The 27,969-nt window shown below is 52.7% G+C and overlaps 1 protein-coding gene across 1 annotated transcript; it reads left to right on the plus strand.

The window, feature by feature from the left end:
* The first annotated feature begins 706 nt into the window (after nt 1-706).
* Nucleotides 707-27,933, plus strand: LOC140374747 (olfactory receptor 2AG2-like). Its single transcript, XM_072461746.1, has 3 exons — nt 707-1,167; nt 18,900-19,126; nt 27,569-27,933. Exons 1-3 carry the CDS (start codon nt 725-727, stop codon nt 27,931-27,933), a joined length of 1,035 nt encoding a protein of 344 aa, XP_072317847.1. The 5' UTR covers nt 707-724.
* Nucleotides 27,934-27,969: the final 36 nt, after the last annotated feature.

Here is a 27,969-nt window from a genome sequence, read left to right on the forward strand (position 1 = left end):
GATCTTAGTCTTGGCTCAGATCTAAGTCTTGGCTCAGATCTTAGTCTTGGCTCAGATCTTAGTCTTGGCTCAGATCTTAGTCTTGGCTCAGATCTAAGTCTTGGCTCAGATCTAAGTCTTGGCTCAGATCTTAGTCTTGGCTCAGATCTAAGTCTTGGCTCAGATCTTAGTCTTGGCTCAGATCTAAGTCTTGGCTCAGATCTAAGTCTTGGCTCAGATCTAAGTCTTGGCTCAGATCTTAGTCTTGGCTCAGATCTAAGTCTTGGCTCAGATCTTAGTCTTGGCTCAGATCTTAGTCTTGGCTCAGATCTTAGTCTTGGCTCAGATCTAAGTCTTGGCTCAGATCTAAGTCTTGGCTCAGATCTAAGTCTTGGCTCAGATCTAAGTCTTGGCTCAGATCTAAGTCTTGGCTCAGATCTTAGTCTTGGCTCAGATCTAAGTCTTGGCTCAGATCTTAGTCTTGGCTCAGATCTAAGTCTTGGATCAGATCTTAGTCTTGGCTCAGATCTTAGTCTTGGCTCAGATCTTAGTCTTGGCTCAGATCTTAGTCTTGGCTCAGATCTTAGTCTTGGCTCAGATCTAAGTCTTGGCTCAGATCTAAGTCTTGGCTCAGATCTAAGTCTTGGATCAGATCTAAGTCTTGGCTCAGATCTAAGTCTTGGCTCAGATCTTAGTCTTGGCTCAGATCTAAGTCTTGGCTCAGGACTCTGGGTTTGTGTTTCAGATGCACATGTCTAACTCGTCCCTGGACTCGGTGGTGTTTCAGTTGGAGGGCTTCCTTGTTGCCCCTGGATACGGGCCTCTCCTCTTCCTGTTGGTGTTGTGTAACTTCCTGTTGGTGTTGGCGGGAAATGGGGCGGTGCTGGTTGTCGTGGCAACAGAGCGACAGCTGCGGCGGCCGATGTTTGTGCTGATGGTGAACCTGGCACTGGCCGACCTGCTGGGGGCGTCGGCCGTCTGCCCCCGCCTCCTCCATCACTTCCTCTACGCCGACCAGCCAATCAGCTTCCGCTCCATCAGCCACGCCCAGGCACTAGTGCAGGCCTTCGCCGTGCACACCTACGGATTCGCCGTGCAGACAGTGCTCGCCGCCATGGCCTACGACAGGTCCGTTTGTACCACCAACACCTACTACATCCACCGACAGGGCAAACGGGCCTACGACAGGTCCGTTTGTACCACCAACACCTACTACATCCACCGACAGGGCAAACGGGCCTACGACAGGTCCGTTTGTACCACCAACACCTACTACATCCACCGACAGGGCAAACGGGCCTACGACAGGTCCGTTTGTACCACCAACACCTACTACATCCACCGACAGGGCAAACGGGCCTACGACAGGTCCGTTTGTACCACCAACACCTACTACATCCACCGACAGGGCAAACGGGCCTACGACAGGTCCGTTTGTACCACCAACACCTACTACATCCACCGACAGGGCAAACGGGCCTACGACAGGTCCGTTTGTACCACCAACACCTACTACATCCACCGACAGGGCAAACGGGCCTACGACAGGTCCGTTTGTACCACCAACACCTACTACATCCACCGACAGGGCAAACGGGCCTACGACAGGTCCGTTTGTACCACCAACACCTACTACACCCACCGACAGGGCAAACGGGCCTACGACAGGTCCGTTTGTACCACCAACACCTACTACATCCACCGACAGGGCAAACGGGCCTACGACAGGTCCGTTTGTACGACCAACACCTACTACATCCACCGACAGGGCAAACGGGCCTACGACAGGTCCGTTTGTACCACCAACACCTACTACATCCACCGACAGGCCAAACGGGCCTACGACAGGTCCGTTTGTACGACCAACACCTACTACATCCACCGACAGGGCAAACGGGCCTACGACAGGTCCGTTTGTACCACCAACACCTACTACACCCACCGACAGGGCAAACGGGCCTACGGCAGGTCCGTTTGTACCACCAACACCTACTACATCCACCGACAGGGCAAACGGGCCTACGACAGGTCCGTTTGTACCACCAACACCTACTACATCCACCGACAGGGCAAACGGGCCTACGACAGGTCCGTTTGTACCACCAACACCTACTACATCCACCGACAGGGCAAACGGGCCTACGACAGGTCCGTTTGTACCACCAACACCTACTACATCCACCGACAGGGCAAACGGGCCTACGACAGGTCCGTTTGTACCACCAACACCTACTACATCCACCGACAGGGCAAACGGGCCTACGACAGGTCCGTTTGTACCACCAACACCTACTACATCCACCGACAGGGCAAACGGGCCTACGACAGGTCCGTTTGTACCACCAACACCTACTACATCCACCGACAGGGCAAACGGGCCTACGACAGGTCCGTTTGTACCACCAACACCTACTACATCCACCGACAGGGCAAACGGGCCTACGACAGGTCCGTTTGTACCACCAACACCTACTACATCCACCGACAGGGCAAACGGGCCTACGACAGGTCCGTTTGTACCACCAACACCTACTACATCCACCGACAGGGCAAACGGGCCTACGACAGGTCCGTTTGTACCACCAACACCTACTACATCCACCGACAGGGCAAACGGGCCTACGACAGGTCCGTTTGTACCACCAACACCTACTACATCCACCGACAGGGCAAACGGGCCTACGACAGGTCCGTTTGTACCACCAACACCTACTACACCCACCGACAGGGCAAACGGGCCTACGACAGGTCCGTTTGTACCACCAACACCTACTACATCCACCGACAGGGCAAACGGGCCTACGACAGGTCCGTTTGTACGACCAACACCTACTACATCCACCGACAGGGCAAACGGTTCTACGACAGGTCCGTTTGTACCACCAACACCTACTACATCCACCGACAGGGCAAACGGGCCTACGACAGGTCCGTTTGTACCACCAACACCTACTACATCCACCGACAGGCCAAACGGGCCTACGACAGGTCCGTTTGTACGACCAACACCTACTACACCCACCGACAGGGCAAACGGGCCTACGGCAGGTCCGTTTGTACCACCAACACCTACTACACCCACCGACAGGGCAAACGGGCCTACGGCAGGTCCGTTTGTACCACCAACACCTACTACATCCACCGACAGGGCAAACGGGCCTACGACAGGTCCGTTTGTACCACCAACACCTACTACATCCACCGACAGGGCAAACGGGCCTACGACAGGTCCGTTTGTACCACCAACACCTACTACATCCACCGACAGGGCAAACGGGCCTACGACAGGTCCGTTTGTACCACCAACACCTACTACATCCACCGACAGGGCAAACGGGCCTACGACAGGTCCGTTTGTACGACCAACACCTACTACATCCACCGACAGGGCAAACGGGCCTACGACAGGTCCGTTTGTACAGCCAACACCTACTACACCCACCGACAGGGCAAACGGGCCTACGACAGGTCCGTTTGTACCACCAACACCTACTACATCCACCGACAGGGCAAACGGGCCTACGACAGGTCCGTTTGTACCACCAACACCTACTACATCCACCGACAGGGCAAACGGGCCTACGACAGGTCCGTTTGTACCACCAACACCTACTACATCCACCGACAGGGCAAACGGGCCTACGACAGGTCCGTTTGTACCACCAACACCTACTACATCCACCGACAGGGCAAACGGGCCTACGACAGGTCCGTTTGTACCACCAACACCTACTACATCCACCGACAGGGCAAACGGGCCTACGACAGGTCCGTTTGTACCACCAACACCTACTACATCCACCGACAGGGCAAACGGGCCTACGACAGGTCCGTTTGTACCACCAACACCTACTACATCCACCGACAGGGCAAACGGGCCTACGACAGGTCCGTTTGTACCACCAACACCTACTACACCCACCGACAGGGCAAACGGGCCTACGACAGGTCCGTTTGTACCACCAACACCTACTACATCCACCGACAGGGCAAACGGGCCTACGACAGGTCCGTTTGTACGACCAACACCTACTACATCCACCGACAGGGCAAACGGGCCTACGACAGGTCCGTTTGTACCACCAACACCTACTACATCCACCGACAGGCCAAACGGGCCTACGACAGGTCCGTTTGTACGACCAACACCTACTACATCCACCGACAGGGCAAACGGGCCTACGACAGGTCCGTTTGTACCACCAACACCTACTACACCCACCGACAGGGCAAACGGGCCTACGGCAGGTCCGTTTGTACCACCAACACCTACTACATCCACCGACAGGGCAAACGGGCCTACGACAGGTCCGTTTGTACCACCAACACCTACTACATCCACCGACAGGGCAAACGGGCCTACGACAGGTCCGTTTGTACCACCAACACCTACTACATCCACCGACAGGGCAAACGGGCCTACGACAGGTCCGTTTGTACCACCAACACCTACTACATCCACCGACAGGGCAAACGGGCCTACGACAGGTCCGTTTGTACCACCAACACCTACTACATCCACCGACAGGGCAAACGGGCCTACGACAGGTCCGTTTGTACCACCAACACCTACTACATCCACCGACAGGGCAAACGGGCCTACGACAGGTCCGTTTGTACCACCAACACCTACTACATCCACCGACAGGGCAAACGGGCCTACGACAGGTCCGTTTGTACCACCAACACCTACTACATCCACCGACAGGGCAAACGGGCCTACGACAGGTCCGTTTGTACCACCAACACCTACTACATCCACCGACAGGGCAAACGGGCCTACGACAGGTCCGTTTGTACCACCAACACCTACTACATCCACCGACAGGGCAAACGGGCCTACGACAGGTCCGTTTGTACCACCAACACCTACTACATCCACCGACAGGGCAAACGGGCCTACGACAGGTCCGTTTGTACCACCAACACCTACTACATCCACCGACAGGGCAAACGGGCCTACGACAGGTCCGTTTGTACCACCAACACCTACTACACCCACCGACAGGGCAAACGGGCCTACGACAGGTCCGTTTGTACCACCAACACCTACTACATCCACCGACAGGGCAAACGGGCCTACGACAGGTCCGTTTGTACGACCAACACCTACTACATCCACCGACAGGGCAAACGGGCCTACGACAGGTCCGTTTGTACCACCAACACCTACTACATCCACCGACAGGCCAAACGGGCCTACGACAGGTCCGTTTGTACGACCAACACCTACTACACCCACCGACAGGGCAAACGGGCCTACGGCAGGTCCGTTTGTACCACCAACACCTACTACACCCACCGACAGGGCAAACGGGCCTACGGCAGGTCCGTTTGTACCACCAACACCTACTACATCCACCGACAGGGCAAACGGGCCTACGACAGGTCCGTTTGTACCACCAACACCTACTACATCCACCGACAGGGCAAACGGGCCTACGACAGGTCCGTTTGTACCACCAACACCTACTACATCCACCGACAGGGCAAACGGGCCTACGACAGGTCCGTTTGTACCACCAACACCTACTACATCCACCGACAGGGCAAACGGGCCTACGACAGGTCCGTTTGTACGACCAACACCTACTACATCCACCGACAGGGCAAACGGGCCTACGACAGGTCCGTTTGTACAGCCAACACCTACTACACCCACCGACAGGGCAAACGGGCCTACGACAGGTCCGTTTGTACCGCCAACACCTACTACACCCACCGACAGGGCAAACGGGCCTACGACAGGTCCGTTTGTACCGCCAACACCTACTACATCCACCGACAGGGCAAACGGGCCTACGACAGGTCCGTTTGTACCGCCAACACCTACTACATCCACCGACAGGGCAAACGAGCCTACGACAGGTCCGTTTGTACCACCAACACCTACTACATCCACCGACAGGGCAAACGGGCCTACGACAGGTCCGTTTGTACCACCAACACCTACTACATCCACCGACAGGGCAAACGGGCCTACGACAGGTCCGTTTGTACCACCAACACCTACTACATCCACCGACAGGGCAAACGGGCCTACGACAGGTCCGTTTGTACCACCAACACCTACTACATCCACCGACAGGGCAAACGGGCCTACGACAGGTCCGTTTGTACCACCAACACCTACTACACCCACCGACAGGGCAAACGGGCCTACGACAGGTCCGTTTGTACCACCAACACCTACTACATCCACCGACAGGGCAAACGGGCCTACGACAGGTCCGTTTGTACCACCAACACCTACTACATCCACCGACAGGGCAAACGGGCCTACGACAGGTCCGTTTGTACCACCAACACCTACTACATCCACCGACAGGGCAAACGGGCCTACGACAGGTCCGTTTGTACCACCAACACCTACTACATCCACCGACAGGGCAAACGGGCCTACGACAGGTCCGTTTGTACCACCAACACCTACTACATCCACCGACAGGGCAAACGGGCCTACGACAGGTCCGTTTGTACCACCAACACCTACTACATCCACCGACAGGGCAAACGGGCCTACGACAGGTCCGTTTGTACCACCAACACCTACTACATCCACCGACAGGGCAAACGGGCCTACGACAGGTCCGTTTGTACCACCAACACCTACTACATCCACCGACAGGGCAAACGGGCCTACGACAGGTCCGTTTGTACCACCAACACCTACTACATCCACCGACAGGGCAAACGGGCCTACGACAGGTCCGTTTGTACCACCAACACCTACTACATCCACCGACAGGGCAAACGGGCCTACGACAGGTCCGTTTGTACCACCAACACCTACTACATCCACCGACAGGGCAAACGGGCCTACGACAGGTCCGTTTGTACGACCAACACCTACTACATCCACCGACAGGGCAAACGGTTCTACGACAGGTCCGTTTGTACCACCAACACCTACTACATCCACCGACAGGGCAAACGGGCCTACGACAGGTCCGTTTGTACCACCAACACCTACTACATCCACCGACAGGCCAAACGGGCCTACGACAGGTCCGTTTGTACGACCAACACCTACTACACCCACCGACAGGGCAAACGGGCCTACGGCAGGTCCGTTTGTACCACCAACACCTACTACACCCACCGACAGGGCAAACGGGCCTACGGCAGGTCCGTTTGTACCACCAACACCTACTACATCCACCGACAGGGCAAACGGGCCTACGACAGGTCCGTTTGTACCACCAACACCTACTACATCCACCGACAGGGCAAACGGGCCTACGACAGGTCCGTTTGTACCACCAACACCTACTACATCCACCGACAGGGCAAACGGGCCTACGACAGGTCCGTTTGTACCACCAACACCTACTACATCCACCGACAGGGCAAACGGGCCTACGACAGGTCCGTTTGTACGACCAACACCTACTACATCCACCGACAGGGCAAACGGGCCTACGACAGGTCCGTTTGTACAGCCAACACCTACTACACCCACCGACAGGGCAAACGGGCCTACGACAGGTCCGTTTGTACCACCAACACCTACTACATCCACCGACAGGGCAAACGGGCCTACGACAGGTCCGTTTGTACCACCAACACCTACTACATCCACCGACAGGGCAAACGGGCCTACGACAGGTCCGTTTGTACCACCAACACCTACTACATCCACCGACAGGGCAAACGGGCCTACGACAGGTCCGTTTGTACCACCAACACCTACTACATCCACCGACAGGGCAAACGGGCCTACGACAGGTCCGTTTGTACCACCAACACCTACTACATCCACCGACAGGGCAAACGGGCCTACGACAGGTCCGTTTGTACCACCAACACCTACTACATCCACCGACAGGGCAAACGGGCCTACGACAGGTCCGTTTGTACCACCAACACCTACTACATCCACCGACAGGGCAAACGGGCCTACGACAGGTCCGTTTGTACCACCAACACCTACTACACCCACCGACAGGGCAAACGGGCCTACGACAGGTCCGTTTGTACCACCAACACCTACTACATCCACCGACAGGGCAAACGGGCCTACGACAGGTCCGTTTGTACGACCAACACCTACTACATCCACCGACAGGGCAAACGGGCCTACGACAGGTCCGTTTGTACCACCAACACCTACTACATCCACCGACAGGCCAAACGGGCCTACGACAGGTCCGTTTGTACGACCAACACCTACTACATCCACCGACAGGGCAAACGGGCCTACGACAGGTCCGTTTGTACCACCAACACCTACTACACCCACCGACAGGGCAAACGGGCCTACGGCAGGTCCGTTTGTACCACCAACACCTACTACATCCACCGACAGGGCAAACGGGCCTACGACAGGTCCGTTTGTACCACCAACACCTACTACATCCACCGACAGGGCAAACGGGCCTACGACAGGTCCGTTTGTACCACCAACACCTACTACATCCACCGACAGGGCAAACGGGCCTACGACAGGTCCGTTTGTACCACCAACACCTACTACATCCACCGACAGGGCAAACGGGCCTACGACAGGTCCGTTTGTACCACCAACACCTACTACATCCACCGACAGGGCAAACGGGCCTACGACAGGTCCGTTTGTACCACCAACACCTACTACATCCACCGACAGGGCAAACGGGCCTACGACAGGTCCGTTTGTACCACCAACACCTACTACATCCACCGACAGGGCAAACGGGCCTACGACAGGTCCGTTTGTACCACCAACACCTACTACATCCACCGACAGGGCAAACGGGCCTACGACAGGTCCGTTTGTACCACCAACACCTACTACATCCACCGACAGGGCAAACGGGCCTACGACAGGTCCGTTTGTACCACCAACACCTACTACATCCACCGACAGGGCAAACGGGCCTACGACAGGTCCGTTTGTACCACCAACACCTACTACATCCACCGACAGGGCAAACGGGCCTACGACAGGTCCGTTTGTACCACCAACACCTACTACATCCACCGACAGGGCAAACGGGCCTACGACAGGTCCGTTTGTACCACCAACACCTACTACACCCACCGACAGGGCAAACGGGCCTACGACAGGTCCGTTTGTACCACCAACACCTACTACATCCACCGACAGGGCAAACGGGCCTACGACAGGTCCGTTTGTACGACCAACACCTACTACATCCACCGACAGGGCAAACGGGCCTACGACAGGTCCGTTTGTACCACCAACACCTACTACATCCACCGACAGGCCAAACGGGCCTACGACAGGTCCGTTTGTACGACCAACACCTACTACACCCACCGACAGGGCAAACGGGCCTACGGCAGGTCCGTTTGTACCACCAACACCTACTACACCCACCGACAGGGCAAACGGGCCTACGGCAGGTCCGTTTGTACCACCAACACCTACTACATCCACCGACAGGGCAAACGGGCCTACGACAGGTCCGTTTGTACCACCAACACCTACTACATCCACCGACAGGGCAAACGGGCCTACGACAGGTCCGTTTGTACCACCAACACCTACTACATCCACCGACAGGGCAAACGGGCCTACGACAGGTCCGTTTGTACCACCAACACCTACTACATCCACCGACAGGGCAAACGGGCCTACGACAGGTCCGTTTGTACGACCAACACCTACTACATCCACCGACAGGGCAAACGGGCCTACGACAGGTCCGTTTGTACAGCCAACACCTACTACACCCACCGACAGGGCAAACGGGCCTACGACAGGTCCGTTTGTACCGCCAACACCTACTACACCCACCGACAGGGCAAACGGGCCTACGACAGGTCCGTTTGTACCGCCAACACCTACTACATCCACCGACAGGGCAAACGGGCCTACGACAGGTCCGTTTGTACCGCCAACACCTACTACATCCACCGACAGGGCAAACGAGCCTACGACAGGTCCGTTTGTACCACCAACACCTACTACATCCACCGACAGGGCAAACGGGCCTACGACAGGTCCGTTTGTACCACCAACACCTACTACATCCACCGACAGGGCAAACGGGCCTACGACAGGTCCGTTTGTACCACCAACACCTACTACATCCACCGACAGGGCAAACGGGCCTACGACAGGTCCGTTTGTACCACCAACACCTACTACATCCACCGACAGGGCAAACGGGCCTACGACAGGTCCGTTTGTACCACCAACACCTACTACACCCACCGACAGGGCAAACGGGCCTACGACAGGTCCGTTTGTACCACCAACACCTACTACATCCACCGACAGGGCAAACGGGCCTACGACAGGTCCGTTTGTACCACCAACACCTACTACATCCACCGACAGGGCAAACGGGCCTACGACAGGTCCGTTTGTACCACCAACACCTACTACATCCACCGACAGGGCAAACGGGCCTACGACAGGTCCGTTTGTACCACCAACACCTACTACACCCACCGACAGGGCAAACGGGCCTACGACAGGTCCGTTTGTACCACCAACACCTAATACATCCACCGACAGGGCAAACGGGCCTACGACAGGTCCGTTTGTACCACCAACACCTACTACATCCACCGACAGGGCAAACGGGCCTACGACAGGTCCGTTTGTACCACCAACACCTACTACATCCACCGACAGGGCAAACGGGCCTACGACAGGTCCGTTTGTACCACCAACACCTACTACATCCACCGACAGGGCAAACGGGCCTACGACAGGTCCGTTTGTACCACCAACACCTACTACATCCACCGACAGGGCAAACGGGCCTACGACAGGTCCGTTTGTACCACCAACACCTACTACATCCACCGACAGGGCAAACGGGCCTACGACAGGTCCGTTTGTACCACCAACACCTACTACATCCACCGACAGGGCAAACGGGCCTACGACAGGTCCGTTTGTACCACCAACACCTACTACATCCACCGACAGGGCAAACGGGCCTACGACAGGTCCGTTTGTACCACCAACACCTACTACACCCACCGACAGGGCAAACGGGCCTACGACAGGTCCGTTTGTACCACCAACACCTACTACACCCACCGACAGGGCAAACGAGCCTACGACAGGTCCGTTTGTACCACCAACACCTACTACATCCACCGACAGGGCAAACGGGCCTACGACAGGTCCGTTTGTACCACCAACACCTACTACATCCACCGACAGGGCAAACGGGCCTACGACAGGTCCGTTTGTACCACCAACACCTACTACATCCACCGACAGGGCAAACGGGCCTACGACAGGTCAGTTTGTACGACCAACACCTACTACATCCACCGACAGGGCAAACGGGCCTACGACAGGTCCGTTTGTACCACCAACACCTACTACATCCACCGACAGGGCAAACGGGCCTACGACAGGTCCGTTTGTACCACCAACACCTACTACACCCACCGACAGGGCAAACGGGCCTACGACAGGTCCGTTTGTACCACCAACACCTACTACATCCACCGACAGGGCAAACGGGCCTACGACAGGTCCGTTTGTACCACCAACACCTACTACATCCACCGACAGGGCAAACGGGCCTACGACAGGTCCGTTTGTACCACCAACACCTACTACATCCACCGACAGGGCAAACGGGCCTACGACAGGTCCGTTTGTACCACCAACACCTACTACATCCACCGACAGGGCAAACGGGCCTACGACAGGTCCGTTTGTACCACCAACACCTACTACATCCACCGACAGGGCAAACGGGCCTACGACAGGTCCGTTTGTACCACCAACACCTACTACATCCACCGACAGGGCAAACGGGCCTACGACAGGTCCGTTTGTACCACCAACACCTACTACATCCACCGACAGGGCAAACGGGCCTACGACAGGTCCGTTTGTACCACCAACACCTACTACATCCACCGACAGGGCAAACGGGCCTACGACAGGTCCGTTTGTACCACCAACACCTACTACATCCACCGACAGGGCAAACGGGCCTACGGCAGGTCCGTTTGTACCACCAACACCTACTACATCCACCGACAGGGCAAACGGGCCTACGACAGGTCCGTTTGTACCACCAACACCTACTACATCCACCGACAGGGCAAACGGGCCTACGACAGGTCCGTTTGTACCACCAACACCTACTACATCCACCGACAGGGCAAACGGGCCTACGACAGGTCCGTTTGTACCACCAACACCTACTACATCCACCGACAGGGCAAACGGGCCTACGGCAGGTCCGTTTGTACCACCAACACCTACTACATCCACCGACAGGGCAAACGGGCCTACGACAGGTCCGTTTGTACCACCAACACCTACTACACCCACCGACAGGGCAAACGGGCCTACGACAGGTCCGTTTGTACGACCAACACCTACTACATCCACCGACAGGGCAAACGGGCCTACGACAGGTCCGTTTGTACGACCAACACCTACTACATCCACCGACAGGGCAAACGGGCCTACGACAGGTCCGTTTGTACCACCAACACCTACTACATCCACCGACAGGGCAAACGGGCCTACGACAGGTCCGTTTGTACCACCAACACCTACTACATCCACCGACAGGGCAAACGGGCCTACGACAGGTCCGTTTGTACCACCAACACCTACTACATCCACCGACAGGGCAAACGGGCCTACGACAGGTCCGTTTGTACCACCAACACCTACTACATCCACCGACAGGGCAAACGGGCCTACGGCAGGTCCGTTTGTACCACCAACACCTACTACATCCACCGACAGGGCAAACGGGCCTACGACAGGTCCGTTTGTACGACCAACACCTACTACATCCACCGACAGGGCAAACGGGCCTACGACAGGTCCGTTTGTACCACCAACACCTACTACATCCACCGACAGGGCAAACGGGCCTACGACAGGTCCGTTTGTACCACCAACACCTACTACATCCACCGACAGGGCAAACGGGCCTACGACAGGTCCGTTTGTACCACCAACACCTACTACATCCACCGACAGGGCAAACGGGCCTACGACAGGTCCGTTTGTACCACCAACACCTACTACATCCACCGACAGGGCAAACGGGCCTACGACAGGTCCGTTTGTACCACCAACACCTACTACATCCACCGACAGGGCAAACGGGCCTACGACAGGTCCGTTTGTACCACCAACACCTACTACACCCACCGACAGGGCAAACGGGCCTACGACAGGTCCGTTTGTACCACCAACACCTACTACACCCACCGACAGGGCAAACGGGCCTACGACAGGTCCGTTTGTACCACCAACACCTACTACATCCACCGACAGGGCAAACGGGCCTACGACAGGTCCGTTTGTACGACCAACACCTACTACATCCACCGACAGGGCAAACGGGCCTACGACAGGTCCGTTTGTACCACCAACACCTACTACATCCACCGACAGGGCAAACGGGCCTACGACAGGTCCGTTTGTACCACCAACACCTACTACATCCACCGACAGGGCAAACGGGCCTACGACAGGTCCGTTTGTACCACCAACACCTACTACATCCACCGACAGGGCAAACGGGCCTACGACAGGTCCGTTTGTACAACCAACACCTACTACACCCACCGACAGGGCAAACGGGCCTACGACAGGTCCGTTTGTACCACCAACACCTACTACATCCACCGACAGGGCAAACGGGCCTACGACAGGTCCGTTTGTACCACCAACACCTACTACACCCACCGACAGGGCAAACGGGCCTACGACAGGTCCGTTTGTACCACCAACACCTACTACATCCACCGACAGGGCAAACGGGCCTACGACAGGTCCGTTTGTACCACCAACACCTACTACATCCACCGACAGGGCAAACGGGCCTACGACAGGTCCGTTTGTACCACCAACACCTACTACATCCACCGACAGGGCAAACGGGCCTACGGCAGGTCCGTTTGTACCACCAACACCTACTACATCCACCGACAGGGCAAACGGGCCTACGACAGGTCCGTTTGTACCACCAACACCTACTACATCCACCGACAGGGCAAACGGGCCTACGACAGGTCCGTTTGTACCACCAACACCTACTACATCCACCGACAGGGCAAACGGGCCTACGACAGGTCCGTTTGTACCACCAACACCTACTACATCCACCGACAGGGCAAACGGGCCTACGACAGGTCCGTTTGTACCACCAACACCTACTACATCCACCGACAGGGCAAACGGGCCTACGACAGGTCCGTTTGTACGACCAACACCTACTACATCCACCGACAGGGCAAACGGGCCTACGACAGGTCCGTTTGTACCACCAACACCTACTACATCCACCGACAGGGCAAACGGGCCTACGACAGGTCCGTTTGTACCACCAACACCTACTACACCCACCGACAGGGCAAACGGGCCTACGACAGGTCCGTTTGTACCACCAACACCTACTACCTACCTTAATTAATAATTTTATTTCTTCTTATAATCTTGATTTGATGTTTTTAACTGAAACATGACTTGACAAAAACACAGGAAATGTAGTTCTGACAGAATCTGCTCCAACTTTAAGTTTGAATCTGAAACACGAGAAAACAAAAAGGGGGCGGAGTCTGTGCTGTCTTTAGAGATGAAATAATGACCCGCAGGTTGTTCTTTTGGGGTCTTTTCATTATTTGAGTTTGTCTCCTTTAAAATGGAGCTAAAACAGTCTCAGTCTCTTCATTGTCTTACACAAACCTCTCCAGCACTGACAACGTTTCACTGATGATTTGACTGAGACGTTTCAGTCGCACAGACTTTGATGGTTTGGTCATTACAGGTGATTTTAATGTTCATGTTGATAATGTTTGTGACAGAAACGCTAAAGAGCTTCATGCTGTCCTTGAAACCTTCAGTCTTAGTCAGCATGTGAGAGGCCCCACCCACAGCAGAGAGGCCACACCCACAGCAGAGAGGCCACACCCACAGCAGAGAGGCTCCACCCACAGCAGAGAGGCCCCACCCACAGCAGAGAGGCCCCACCCACAGCAGAGAGGCCCCACCCACAGCAGAGAGGCCCCACCCACAGCAGAGAGGCCAAACCCACAGCAGAGAGGCCACACCCACAGCAGAGAGGCCCCACCCACAGCAGAGAGGCCACACCCACAGCAGAGAGGCCCCACCCACAGCAGAGAGGCCACACCCACAGCAGAGAGGCCCCACCCACAGCAGAGAGGCCACACCCACAGCAGAGAGGCCACACCCACAGCAGAGAGGCCACACCCACAGCAGAGAGGCCACACCCACAGCAGAGAGGCCACACCCACAGCAGAGAGGCCACACCCACAGCAGAGAGGCCCCACCCACAGCAGAGAGGCCACACCCACAGCAGAGAGGCCCCACCCACAGCAGAGAGGCCCCACCCACAGCAGAGAGGCCCCACCCACAGCAGAGAGGCCACACCCACAGCAGAGAGGCCACACCCACAGCAGAGAGGCCCCACCCACAGCAGAGAGGCCCCACCCACAGCAAAGGACACACTCTAGATCTCATAATTACAAAGGGGGTAAATATTTCAAATGTTAATGTGATCGATGTTGCTCTGTCTGATCATTTCTGTGTCTTCTTTGACCTGTCTGTTTCTCCCAAACCTCCGGTTGGTCCTGCAGCTGTTCAGAGGTTGGTCCTGCAGTTGTTCAGAGGAGACACATAAGTGATGGCACAGGTGCACTGTTTATGGAAATGATAAACTTCGAAAATGTCTCATGTTCTAATGTAAATGATTTGTTGAACTCTGTTACATCTAGTGTTTTGAATGTTCTGGACACCATCGCCCCTATAAAGGCTAAAATGGTTAAAAATAAGCAGAAGTTGCCATGGAGACATGATGATTGGGTCAGGGCACAGAAAAGGGAACGGAAATGGCTCAAGTCAAAGCTCCAGGTTCAAAAAGAGATTTACAAAGAAAAGCTGAACATGTACAACCTAATCTTATGTAGAACTAGGGAAAGATATTTTTCTGAAATTATTGGAAGCTGCAGTAACAACTCGCGTGTCCTGTTTCCACAGTAACAGATGAACAAACCCTCCAGCTCAGCTGCCGTTAGAACTCATTTCCACATCAAGTGTAATGAGTTTGCATTATTCTTTAATGACAAAGTTCAGGGCATTAAAAATGCTATAAATCCCACAATGCAAAAAATTACCCTAAAACCACCAAGACACTTAGAGCTAACTCACTTTGCACCAGTAACTGACAAAACTGTCCATGAGATCATCACCAGTCTGAGTTCATCTACATGCTGCCTTGATGTGTTACCCACCAGATTTCTAAAGTCTGTGCTGAACAGTTTGTTAGCACCATTCACTCACATAATTAACATGTCGCTTCAATCTGGAACATTCCCAATGTCTTTGAAAACTGCGGTCATAAAGCCTCTCCTAAAGAAGATCAGTCTTGATGCCGCAGTACTGAGTCATGACTGGCCCATCTCTAATCTGCCATTTTGGGGCAAAGTCCTTGAAAAGGTTGTTTACCAACAGCTCACAGATTTCCTCTTAATAAACAACTCATTTGATGTTTTTCAGTCAGGTTTTAGACCTCATCACAGCACTGAGACTGCTCTTGTCAAGGTGACAAATGACATCCGCCTGAACACTGACACGGGCAAAGCCTCAGTCTTAATTCTGTTGGATCTGATGCTGCTTTTGACACTGTTGATCATGGGATCCTCTTACAGAGACTAGAGGACTGGGTGGGCATCACTGGCACTGCCCTAAACTGGTTAAGGTCCTATCTGGAAGACAGGAAGTACTTTGTTGAAATTGGTAGCTGTGTCTCAGACCACATGACCCTGACCTGTGGAGTGCCCCAAGGGTCAGTCCTGGGTCCCCCTCTGTTCAACCTCTACATGCTGCCGTTGGGTCAGTTGATACGCAGTGAAAATGTGTCCTATCACAATGATGCAGACGACACTCAGATCTATGTTTCACTATCGGCAGGTGACTATGGACCAGTAGATTCACTCTGTCACTGCATCCAACAGATCGGTTTGTGGAGCAAAACAACTTTCTCCAGCTGAACTCAGACAAGACTGAAATAATCGTTTTTGTCACAGAAACAAAGAGAAAGTGTTAGCGGTCACCTCCAGAGTCTCGCTCTAAAACCTACAAACCAAATTAGAAATCTGGGGGTAATAATGGACTCAGACTTGAACTTTAATAGCCACATCAAATCAATAACATCAGCAGCTTTTTACCATCTAAAAAACATTGCCAAAATCAAAAATATAGTGTCAAAACCAGATTTAGAGAGACTTATCCATGCGTTTGTCTCCAGTAGATTAGACTGTAACGGCCGCTCACTGGCCTCTCCAAACGAGCTGTAAAACAGCTGCAGTTCATCCAGAACGCTGCTGCTCGGGTCCTGACTAGAACCAGGAAGTATGATCACATTAGTCCTGTTCTCAGGTCTCTGCACTGCCCCCTGTGGCTCAGAGAAGAGACTTTAAAGCAGCTCTGCTTGTGTACAAGTCTCTCCATGGCCTAGCACCAAAGTACATCTTGGATATGTTAGTGCCATATGAACCATCTCGGACTCTGAGGACCTCAGGGACCGGCCTCCTGCTGGTGCCCAGAGTCAGGACTAAACATGGGGAATCTGCGTTTCAGTTTTATGCAGCTAAAATCTGGAACATTCTTCCTGAAGATGTGAGACAGGCTTCTACTCTGACAATGTTCAAATCTAAGCTAAAAACAGTTTTAAGTGCTCGCTGGGGGCAACACTGGGGCAATTTTTTAGCATTTTGCGCTGTGCATTTTCGGCGTCCCGTGCAGCAAACTCTAAAGTTAAAAAATCGTAACTGTTTTGTCCTAACCTTAACAAAATGATTTGTTCATAACCCTAATCGTACCACTAATGTGAAAAAATGTATTGTATTAATTAAATTAGCCATTTCTTGTTTGGAATGCACCGAGGAGTTTGCGAACAACCTCAGGTTTGAGGTCTGGTCCAGTCCTGCTTCAGTCCTGGTCTTTGTGTCTCCTCAGGTTTGAGGTCTGGTCCAGTCCTGCTTCAGTCCTGGTCTTTGTGTCTCCTCAGGTTTGAGGTCTGGTCCAGTCCTGCTTCAGTCCTGGTCTTTGTGTCTCCTCAGGTTTGAGGTCTGGTCCAGTCCTGCTTCAGTCCTGGTCTTTGTGTCTCCTCAGGTTTGAGGTCTGGTCCAGTCCTGCTTCAGTCCTGGTCTTTGTGTCTCCTCAGGTTTGAGGTCTGGTCCAGTCCTGCTTCAGTCCTGGTCTTTGTGTCTCCTCAGGTTTGAGGTCTGGTCCAGTCCTGCTTCAGTCCTGGTCTTTGTGTCTCCTCAGGTTTGAGGTCTGGTCCAGTCCTGCTTCAGTCCTGGTCTTTGTGTCTCCTCAGGTTTGAGGTCTGGTCCAGTCCTGCTTCAGTCCTGGTCTTTGTGTCTCCTCAGGTTTGAGGTCTGGTCCAGTCCTGCTTCAGTCCTGGTCTTTATGTCTCCTCAGGTTTGAGGTCTGGTCCAGTCCTGCTTCAGTCCTGGTCTTTGTGTCTCCTCAGGTTTGAGGTCTGGTCCAGTCCTGCTTCAGTCCTGGTCTTTGTGTCTCCTCAGGTTTGAGGTCTGGTCCAGTCCTGCTTCAGTCCTGGTCTTTGTGTCTCCTCAGGTTTGAGGTCTGGTCCAGTCCTGCTTCAGTCCTGGTCTTTGTGTCTCCTCAGGTTTGAGGTCTGGTCCAGTCCTGCTTCAGTCCTGGTCTTTGTGTCTCCTCAGGTTTGAGGTCTGGTCCAGTCCTGCTTCAGTCCTGGTCTTTGTGTCTCCTCAGGTTTGAGGTCTGGTCCAGTCCTGCTTCAGTCCTGGTCTTTGTGTCTCCTCAGGTTTGAGGTCTGGTCCAGTCCTGCTTCAGTCCTGGTCTTTGTGTCTCCTCAGGTTTGAGGTCTGGTCCAGTCCTGCTTCAGTCCTGGTCTTTGTGTCTCCTCAGGTTTGAGGTCTGGTCCAGTCCTGCTTCAGTCCTGGTCTTTGTGTCTCCTCAGGTACGTGGCAGTGTGTGAGCCGCTCCGGTATCACTCCATCATGACTCCGCTCCGGCTCTTCTGGCTCTGTTTTTGGTCCTGGTTCTTGGCTCTGGTCTTGATCGGGATCCTGTTTGGACTTCACGCTGGGAGCAGGTTTTGTGGGACTCTGATTCAACACGTGTACTGCAGTAACAGAGGAATACTTCAACTGGCCTGTGAGCCCACGCCCATCAACAACTACTACGGTCAGTGCCATGTTTACTGCAAATACTACAAATACTGCAAATACTGCAAATACTGCTGCCGCTAATAATTCGACCAAGTCTGCAAATTTATGGTCAATATGACAATAACTATAGAGCGAATAAATCCTACTACTACAACTACTACTATAATATTAGTACTGTAAGGGTTGGAAGGGACGCTGGAATTACGCCTAGTGTGGACGGGTCCGTCTGGATTCCATCAAATCCATTAGTTTTAAAAATATTTATTGTGATTTCAGCTGGGAAGACTCAATGTTTCCATGTGGCAGCAGCTTGTCAGATTATTTCAGGAAAAAGTCTAACAATTGGTGCAGCCGATCTCCTGATTAGATGAAGGGTAAATGGGAAAGAGAAGATCGTCTTGTTGTGAACTGTTACGGAATTTCTGCAAACAATCACCAAGGAAAGATGAAACAGAAACAGAGTTTGTCTCTCTCCAAAGGTGGAGTTTATTCACGTGCACAGTGAACGATCTCTCTCCCTGACAGAGGATTCTGTCCCTCCTCCAGAACATTTACAAAGCACATCCTTATAAAGGCAGTGACAAACATTGACACGTACGCACATCATCACAATCAAATCAGCTCCAAAAGAGATAAAACAACCATCACAGATGTGAAGATTCAAGCTTCTCCTTCAGAGGTGACTTGACCCTCAACCGGAGGTGACCTGACCCTCAACCGGAGGTGACCTGACCCTCAACCGGAGGTGACCTGACCCTCAACCGGAGGTGACCTGACCCTCAACCGGAGGTGACCTGACCCTCAACCGGAGGTGACTTGACCCTCAACCGGAGGTGACCTGACCCTCAACCGGAGGTGACTTGACCCTCAACCAGAGGTGACCTGACCCTCAACCGGAGGTGACTTGACCCACAATCCACGTCCTGACGCATGACTCCACGATACAAAGGCGCCGGATCACATTTATTCCTCCTCCCCAGACACTTCCTCCAACTCCTCCGGGGGGATCCAGAGGCGTTCCCAGGCCAGCCGAGAGACATAGTTTCTCCAGGGTCCTGGGTCTTCCCCAGGGCCTCTTCCCCCCAGCGAGGCGCCCAGGAGGCTCCGGAACAGATGCCCGAGCCACCTCAGCTGGCTCCTCTCGACGTGGAGGAGCAGCGGCTTTACTCCGAGCTCCCCCCGTGTGGCCGAGCTCCTCACCTTATCTCTAAGGGAGTGCCCAGCCACACGGCGGAGGAAACTCATTTTGACCGCTTGTATTCGCAATCTTGTCCTTTGGGTCATTACCCAAAGCTTATGACCATAGGTGAGGTCAGGAACGTAGACCAACCGGTAAATCAAGACCTTTGTCTTTGGACTCAGCTCCTTCTTCACCACAACAGTCAATGCAGCGACTGCGTCGATCCAACTGTCAATTTCACGCTCCATCCTTCCCTCACTCGTGAACAAGACCCCGAGATACTTGAACTCCTCCACTTGGGGCAATGACCCCCCACCTACCTGAAGAGGGCAAGCCACCTTTTTCCAGTCGAGAACCATGGCCTCGGATTTGGAGCTGATTCTCATCCCAGACGCTTCACACTCGGCGCAAACCGTCCCAGTGCAGCTGCAGGTCCGGGTTTGATGGATCCATCAGGACAACATTGTCTGCAAACAGCAGAGATGAGACCCTATGGTTCCCAAACCGGACACCCTCTAACCCCTGACCACACCCTCCGACCCCTGACCACACCCTCTGACCCCTGACCACACCCTCTGACCCCTGACTGCGCCTAGAAATTCTGTCCATAAAAACTATGATCAGAACCGGTGACAAAGGGCAGCCCTGAGGAGTTCCACACGCACTGAAAACAGGTCTGACTTACTGTAATGAACACAGCTCCTGCTCCTGTCAGACAGGGACCGGACAGCCCTGAGCAAAGGGCCCCGGACCCCGTACTCCCGGAGCACCCCCCAAAGGACACCCCGAGGGACACGGTCGAAAGCCTTCTCCAGATCCACAAAGCACATGTGGACTTGTTGGGCAAACTCCCATGAACCCTCAAGCACCCGATGGAGGGTACAGAGCTGGTCCAGTGTTCCACGACCGGGACGAAAACCACTCTGCTCCTCCTGAATCTGAGGTTCTATCGGTCAGATTCTCCTCTCCAGGACCTGGAATAGACCTTATGGTAGGCTGAGGAGTGTGATCCCTCTGTAGTTGGAACACACCCTCCGGTCCCCCTTCTTGAACAGAGGAACCACCACTCCGGTCTGCCAGTCCAGAGGCACTGTCCCCGACCGCCACGCCCTGTTGCAGAGACGTGTCAGCCAAGACAGTCCTACAAAATCCAGAGACTTTAGGTCCTCAGGGCGGTTCTCATCCACCCCCGGAGCCCTGCCACCGAGGAGTTTGCGAAACAACCTCAGTGACTTCAGCTTGGGTGATGGATGAGCCAGCCTCCGAGTCCCCGGTCTCTACTTCCTCTTCGGAAGACGTGACTGATGGATTAAGGAGGTCCTCAAAGTATTCCTTCCACCGTCCGACGACATCCCCAGTCGAGGTCAGCAGGTCTCCACCCGCACCGTATACCGTGTTGGTGAAGCACTGCTTCCCTCTCCTGAGGCGCTGGACGGTTTGCCAGGATTTCTTTAGGGCCGACCGATAGTCCTCCTCCATGGCCTCCCGAACTCCTCCCAGCCCCGGGTTTTTCCCCCTGCACAGCACGAGCTGCGCCTGCTTGGCCTGCCGATACCTGTCGATGACCTCAGGAGACCTACAAGCCAGAGTGGCCTGATAGGCCTCCTTCTTTAGTCTGACGACATCCCTTACTTCCCGTGTCCACCACCGGGTTCGGGGGTTGCCTTGTCCACCGGAGTGAACTCCAACATGTGGCGGCTGAGCTGAGGGGCTATAAGCCCACACCAGCCCCGCCTCTCCCCGCGGGCAGCACCAGAGAAGTGGAGCGTCCAGCCCCTCTCGAGGAGATGGTTCCAGAGCCCAAACTGTGCTGGAGGTGAGGCCGACTATATCTAGTCGGTATCGCTCAACCTCCCGCACAGGCTCAGGCTCCTGCCCCCAGCGAGGTGACGTTCCATGTCCCCAGAGTTAGTCTCTGTGTCTGGAGATCTGGTTGCCCCTGCCGTCGACGGCCGCACAGATCACTCTGCACCGGCCCCTTATGGATCCTCCTGCGGGTGGTGGGCCCACGGGGGGGCGGCCCCACGTCGCTCTTTCAGGCTGTGCCCGGCCGGGCCCCGTGGGAAAAGACCCGGCCACCAGGCGCTTGCCATCGAGCACCCACCCCAGGCCTGGCTCCGGTGACGCTGATCTGGGCGACGTAAACGGTCTTTTTCTTGTTGTCATCATAAGAGGCTTCTGAACCGATCTTTGTCTGACCCGTCACTTAGGACCTGTTTGCCTTGGGAGACCCGACCAGGGTCTTGAAGCCCCCGACGACATAGCTCCCGGGATCATTCGGGCGCTCAAACCCCTCCACCACGTTAAGGTGTCGGTTCAAGGAGAGGCAATAAATTCTCCTCAGGCTCCAAACTGCATTCAGCTTTTTTTGGCACTAAAACAGCGTTAGCACATGTTTCACGCAGATCTCACGAGTCAGAACAAAACGGACACATTATATATGACAGCGCTTGTAAACCCGGGAAACACATATGAGCAGAAACAGCAGTTAAATCCACACTCGCCTCTTTAGCGCTTTGTAAAATTCCAAAACTACACGGCTCCTTAAATCCTCTGTCCTACTCATGTGGTTTGTGTTTAAGACTCGGCTTCTCATGCCAAACACTCAAATATCAGGAAAGAAATGAAGACTTTTGCCTCGTCTCGTCCGTTCAACCAAAACAACACTTTGCAGCGTCTCTGAATGAGATCGAGCGTCAAAGTGTCAATTCTGCAATTCAGAGGAGAGACACACATGACACACAACTGTGGGCTTTTTTGCTTAAAGAACAGATTTTCTTTTTGAACAAAGATCATCTCTGGAACTCTTTCTCTTCATCTTTTGTCCTGCTCAGAATCTTCTCCTCTTTGTCTTTGATTCAGTGTTTTGTGTCTTTAAGATGAAGCTGAACGACGCTCTGTGGTCCTGAACTCTAGTGTCTGACGTGTGAGAGCCTCTGCTGCAGTGGCTCTTTAGTCTCACTATGTGGCTCTTTAGTCTCACTATGTGGCTCTTTAGTCTCACTATGTGGCTCTTTAGTCTCACCATGTGGCTCTTTAGTCTCACTATGTGGCTCTTTAGTCTCACTATGTGGCTCTTTAGTCTCACTATGTGGCTCTTTTGTCTCACTATGTGGCTCTTTAGTCTCACCATGTGGCTCTTTAGTCTCACCATGTGGCTCTTTAGTCTCACTATGTGGCTCTTTAGTCTCACTATGTGGCTCTTTAGTCTCACTATGTGGCTCTTTAGTCTCACCATGTGGCTCTTTAGTCTCACCATGTGGCTCTTTAGTCTCACTATGTGGCTCTTTAGTCTCACTATGTGGCTCTTTAGTCTCACTATTTGGCTCTTTTGTCTCACTATGTGGCTCTTTAGTCTCACTATTTGGCTCTTTTGTCTCACTATGTGGCTCTCTATAGTCTCACTATGTGGCTCTTTAGTCTCACTATGTGGCTCTTTAGTCTCACTATGTGGCTCTTTAGTCTCACTATGTGGCTCTTTAGTCTCACTATGTGGCTCTTTAGTCTCACTATGTGGCTCTTTAGGCTCACTATGTGGCTCTTTAGTCTCACCATGTGGCTCTTTAGTCTCACTATGTGGCTCTCTTTAGTCTCACCATGTGGCTCTCTTTAGTCTCACTATGTGGCTCTTTAGTCTCACCATGTGGCTCTTTAGTCTCACCATGTGGCTCTTTAGTCTCACCATGTGGCTCTCTTTAGTCTCACCATGTGGCTCTCTTTAGTCTCACCATGTGGCTCTTTAGTCTCACTATGTGGCTCTTTAGTCTCACTATGTGGCTCTTTAGTCTCACTATGTGGCTCTTTAGTCTCACTATGTGGCTCTTTAGTCTCACTATGTGGCTCTTTAGTCTCACTATGTGGCTCTTTAGTCTCACCATGTGGCTCTTTAGTCTCACTATGTGGCTCTTTAGTCTCACTATGTGGCTCTTTAGTCTCACTATGTGGCTCTTTTGTCTCACTATGTGGCTCTTTAGTCTCACCATGTGGCTCTTTAGTCTCACCATGTGGCTCTTTAGTCTCACTATGTGGCTCTTTAGTCTCACTATGTGGCTCTTTAGTCTCACTATGTGGCTCTTTAGTCTCACCATGTGGCTCTTTAGTCTCACCATGTGGCTCTTTAGTCTCACTATGTGGCTCTTTAGTCTCACTATGTGGCTCTTTAGTCTCACTATTTGGCTCTTTTGTCTCACTATGTGGCTCTTTAGTCTCACTATTTGGCTCTTTTGTCTCACTATGTGGCTCTTTAGTCTCACTATGTGGCTCTTTAGTCTCACTATGTGGCTCTTTAGTCTCACTATGTGGCTCTTTAGGCTCACTATGTGGCTCTTTAGTCTCACCATGTGGCTCTTTAGTCTCACTATGTGGCTCTCTTTAGTCTCACCATGTGGCTCTCTTTAGTCTCACTATGTGGCTCTTTAGTCTCACCATGTGGCTCTTTAGTCTCACCATGTGGCTCTTTAGTCTCACCATGTGGCTCTCTTTAGTCTCACCATGTGGCTCTCTTTAGTCTCACTATGTGGCTCTTTAGTCTCACTATGTGGCTCTTTAGTCTCACCATGTGGCTCTTTAGTCTCACTATGTGGCTCTCTTTAGTCTCACTATGTGGCTCTTTAGTCTCACTATGTGGCTCTTTAGTCTCACCATGTGGCTCTTTAGTCTCACTATGTGGCTCTTTAGTCTCACTATGTGGCTCTTTAGTCTCACCATGTGGCTCTCTTTAGTCTCACTATGTGGCTCTTTAGTCTCACCATGTGGCTCTTTAGTCTCACTATGTGGCTCTTTAGTCTCACCATGTGGCTCTCTTTAGTCTCACCATGTGGCTCTTTAGTCTCACCATGTGGCTCTTTAGTCTCACCATGTGGCTCTCTATAGTCTCACTATGTGGCTCTTTAGTCTCACTATTTGGCTCTTTAGTCTCACTATGTGGCTCTTTAGTCTCACTATTTGGCTCTTTAGTCTCACTATGTGGCTCTTTAGGCTCACCATGTGGCTCTCTTTAGTCTCACTATGTGGCTCTTTAGTCTCACTATGTGGCTCTTTAGTCTCACTATGTGGCTCTCTATAGTCTCACTATGTGGCTCTTTAGTCTCACTATGTGGCTCTCTTTAGTCTCATTATGTGGCTCTTTAGTCTCACTATGTGGCTCTTTAGTCTCACTATGTGGCTCTTTAGTCTCACTATGTGGCTCTCTTTAGTCTCACTATGTGGCTCTTTAGTCTCACTATGTGGCTCTTTTGTCTCACTATGTGGCTCTCTTTAGTCTCACTATGTGGCTCTTTAGTCTCACTATGTGGCTCTTTAGTCTCACTATGTGGCTCTCTTTAGTCTCACTATGTGGCTCTTTAGTCTCACTATGTGGCTCTTTAGTCTCACTATGTGGCTCTTTAGTCTCACTATGTGGCTCTTTAGTCTCACTATTTGGCTCTTTTGTCTCACTATGTGGCTCTTTAGTCTCACTATGTGGCTCTTTAGTCTCACCATGTGGCTCTTTAGTCTCACTATGTGGCTCTTTAGTCTCACTATGTGGCTCTTTAGTCTCACCATGTGGCTCTTTAGTCTCACTATGTGGCTCTTTAGTCTCACTATGTGGCTCTTTAGTCTCACCATGTGGCTCTTTAGTCTCACCATGTGGCTCTTTAGTCTCACTATGTGGCTCTTTAGTCTCACTATGTGGCTCTTTAGTCTCATTATGTGGCTCTTTAGTCTCATTATGTGGCTCTTTAGTCTCACTATGTGGCTCTTTAGTCTCACTATGTGGCTCTTTAGTCTCACTATGTGGCTCTTTAGTCTCACCATGTGGCTCTTTAGTCTCACTATGTGGCTCTTTAGTCTCACTATGTGGCTCTTTAGTCTCACCATGTGGCTCTTTAGTCTCACTATGTGGCTCTTTATTCTCACTATGTGGCTCTTTAGTCTCACTATGTGGCTCTTTAGTCTCACTATGTGGCTCTTTAGTCTCATTATGTGGCTCTTTAGTCTCATTATGTGGCTCTTTAGTCTCACTATGTGGCTCTTTAGTCTCACTATGTGGCTCTCTTTAGTCTCACTATGTGGCTCTTTAGTCTCACTATGTGGCTCTTTAGTCTCACTATGTGGCTCTTTAGTCTCATTATGTGGCTCTTTAGTCTCACTATGTGGCTCTTTATTCTCACTATGTGGCTCTTTAGTCTCACTATGTGGCTCTTTAGTCTCACTATGTGGCTCTTTAGTCTCACCATGTGGCTCTTTAGTCTCACTATGTGGCTCTTTATTCTCACTATGTGGCTCTTTAGTCTCACTATGTGGCTCTTTAGTCTCACTATGTGGCTCTTTAGTCTCATTATGTGGCTCTTTAGTCTCACTATGTGGCTCTTTAGTCTCATTATGTGGCTCTTTAGTCTCATTATGTGGCTCTTTAGTCTCATTATGTGGCTCTTTAGTCTCATTATGTGGCTCTTTAGTCTCACTATGTGGCTCTTTAGTCTCACTATGTGGCTCTCTTTAGTCTCACTATGTGGCTCTTTAGTCTCACCATGTGGCTCTTTAGTCTCACTATGTGGCTCTTTAGTCTCACTATGTGGCTCTTTAGTCTCACTATGTGGCTCTTTAGTCTCACCATGTGGCTCTTTAGTCTCACTATGTGGCTCTTTAGTCTCATTATGTGGCTCTTTAGTCTCACTATGTGGCTCTTTAGTCTCACCATGTGGCTCTTTAGTCTCACTATGTGGCTCTTTAGTCTCACCATGTGGCTCTTTAGTCTCACCATGTGGCTCTTTTGTCTCACCATGTGGCTCTTTAGTCTCACCATGTGGCTCTTTTGTCCTTAGGATGAACCAGTTTGTGTCTTAAAGTGTTTCCTGGTTTCAAATAAACAAGGACTTGAGTTTCTCAGCTGTCACTTTGGTCCTTTCCTGTAGGTGGCGTCAAGAGAAGGAGCCAGAGTCAGGCCACAGTAGGAGTAAACAAAGAGGGTAGTTTCAAGTGAAACCAAAAACTCCCTTTATCAGGAGGTGGGCGGGGCTAACTCAGAGTAGGATAAATATCTGAGTTCCCAGACTTGATTCTCAGATTGAGAATGACTCTTGGATGAGAGTCCAGATGATGGAATCTTTTTCGACAGTGGAGCCCTGCTGGACAAATGAGGTGTTACACGACAATATCCTGTAAAGTTACAAGATGAAGGAAACAGTTGCCGAATCCTCAAATTGTGCAAATAAAACCCTGTCTTTGTGTTAAAACTGCTGCTGCTGCTGCTGCTGCTGCTGCTGTTATTAATACAAAGTATCGTCCTTGTCTCAGGCGCGGCGATAACGTACGTGGTCAACATCAGCGTGTTCCTGGTCACTGCGTTCTCCTACACTCGGATCCTGTTGGCAGTCCTGGGTCATGGAGGTCATGACCCGGTCCAGACCCGCTCAAAGGCGCTGCAGACCTGCGTCCCGCACCTGGTGGTGTACGTCCTGTTCAACGTGGGCGTCATCATCATCATCATCTCGTATCGTTTTCCCGTTCTCACTCCGAACATGAAGAAACTCATCAGCATCCTCTTCATCATCGTCCCGCCCACCGTCAACCCGCTCATTTACGGCCTGGTGAGCCGCGAGCTGCGCAGCGCCATCTGCAGGCAACTACGCCGCATCGCACCCAGGAGCCAGAGAGCCTGAAGACACAGCAGAGTCATGACCTCTGCAGTGGAGTCA

This window comes from Eucyclogobius newberryi, unplaced genomic scaffold, assembly GCF_026437365.1.
Source record: "Eucyclogobius newberryi isolate DKJ021-1_F unplaced genomic scaffold, fEucNew1.0.hap1 SCAF_31, whole genome shotgun sequence".
Lineage (NCBI taxonomy): Eukaryota > Metazoa > Chordata > Actinopteri > Gobiiformes > Gobiidae > Eucyclogobius > Eucyclogobius newberryi.

Excerpts from the sequence above, each read along its gene's own strand:
- LOC140374747 (XM_072461746.1), top strand. The coding sequence starts at position 725 with ATGCACATGTCTAACTCGTCCCTGGACTCGGTGGTGTTTCAGTTGGAG. Across the intron at positions 1,168-18,899 it reads GGCAAACGGGCCTACGACAG|GTACGTGGCAGTGTGTGAGC; the intron begins GTCCGTTTGTAC and ends GTGTCTCCTCAG. Across the intron at positions 19,127-27,568 it reads GCCCATCAACAACTACTACG|GCGCGGCGATAACGTACGTG; the intron begins GTCAGTGCCATG and ends TCCTTGTCTCAG.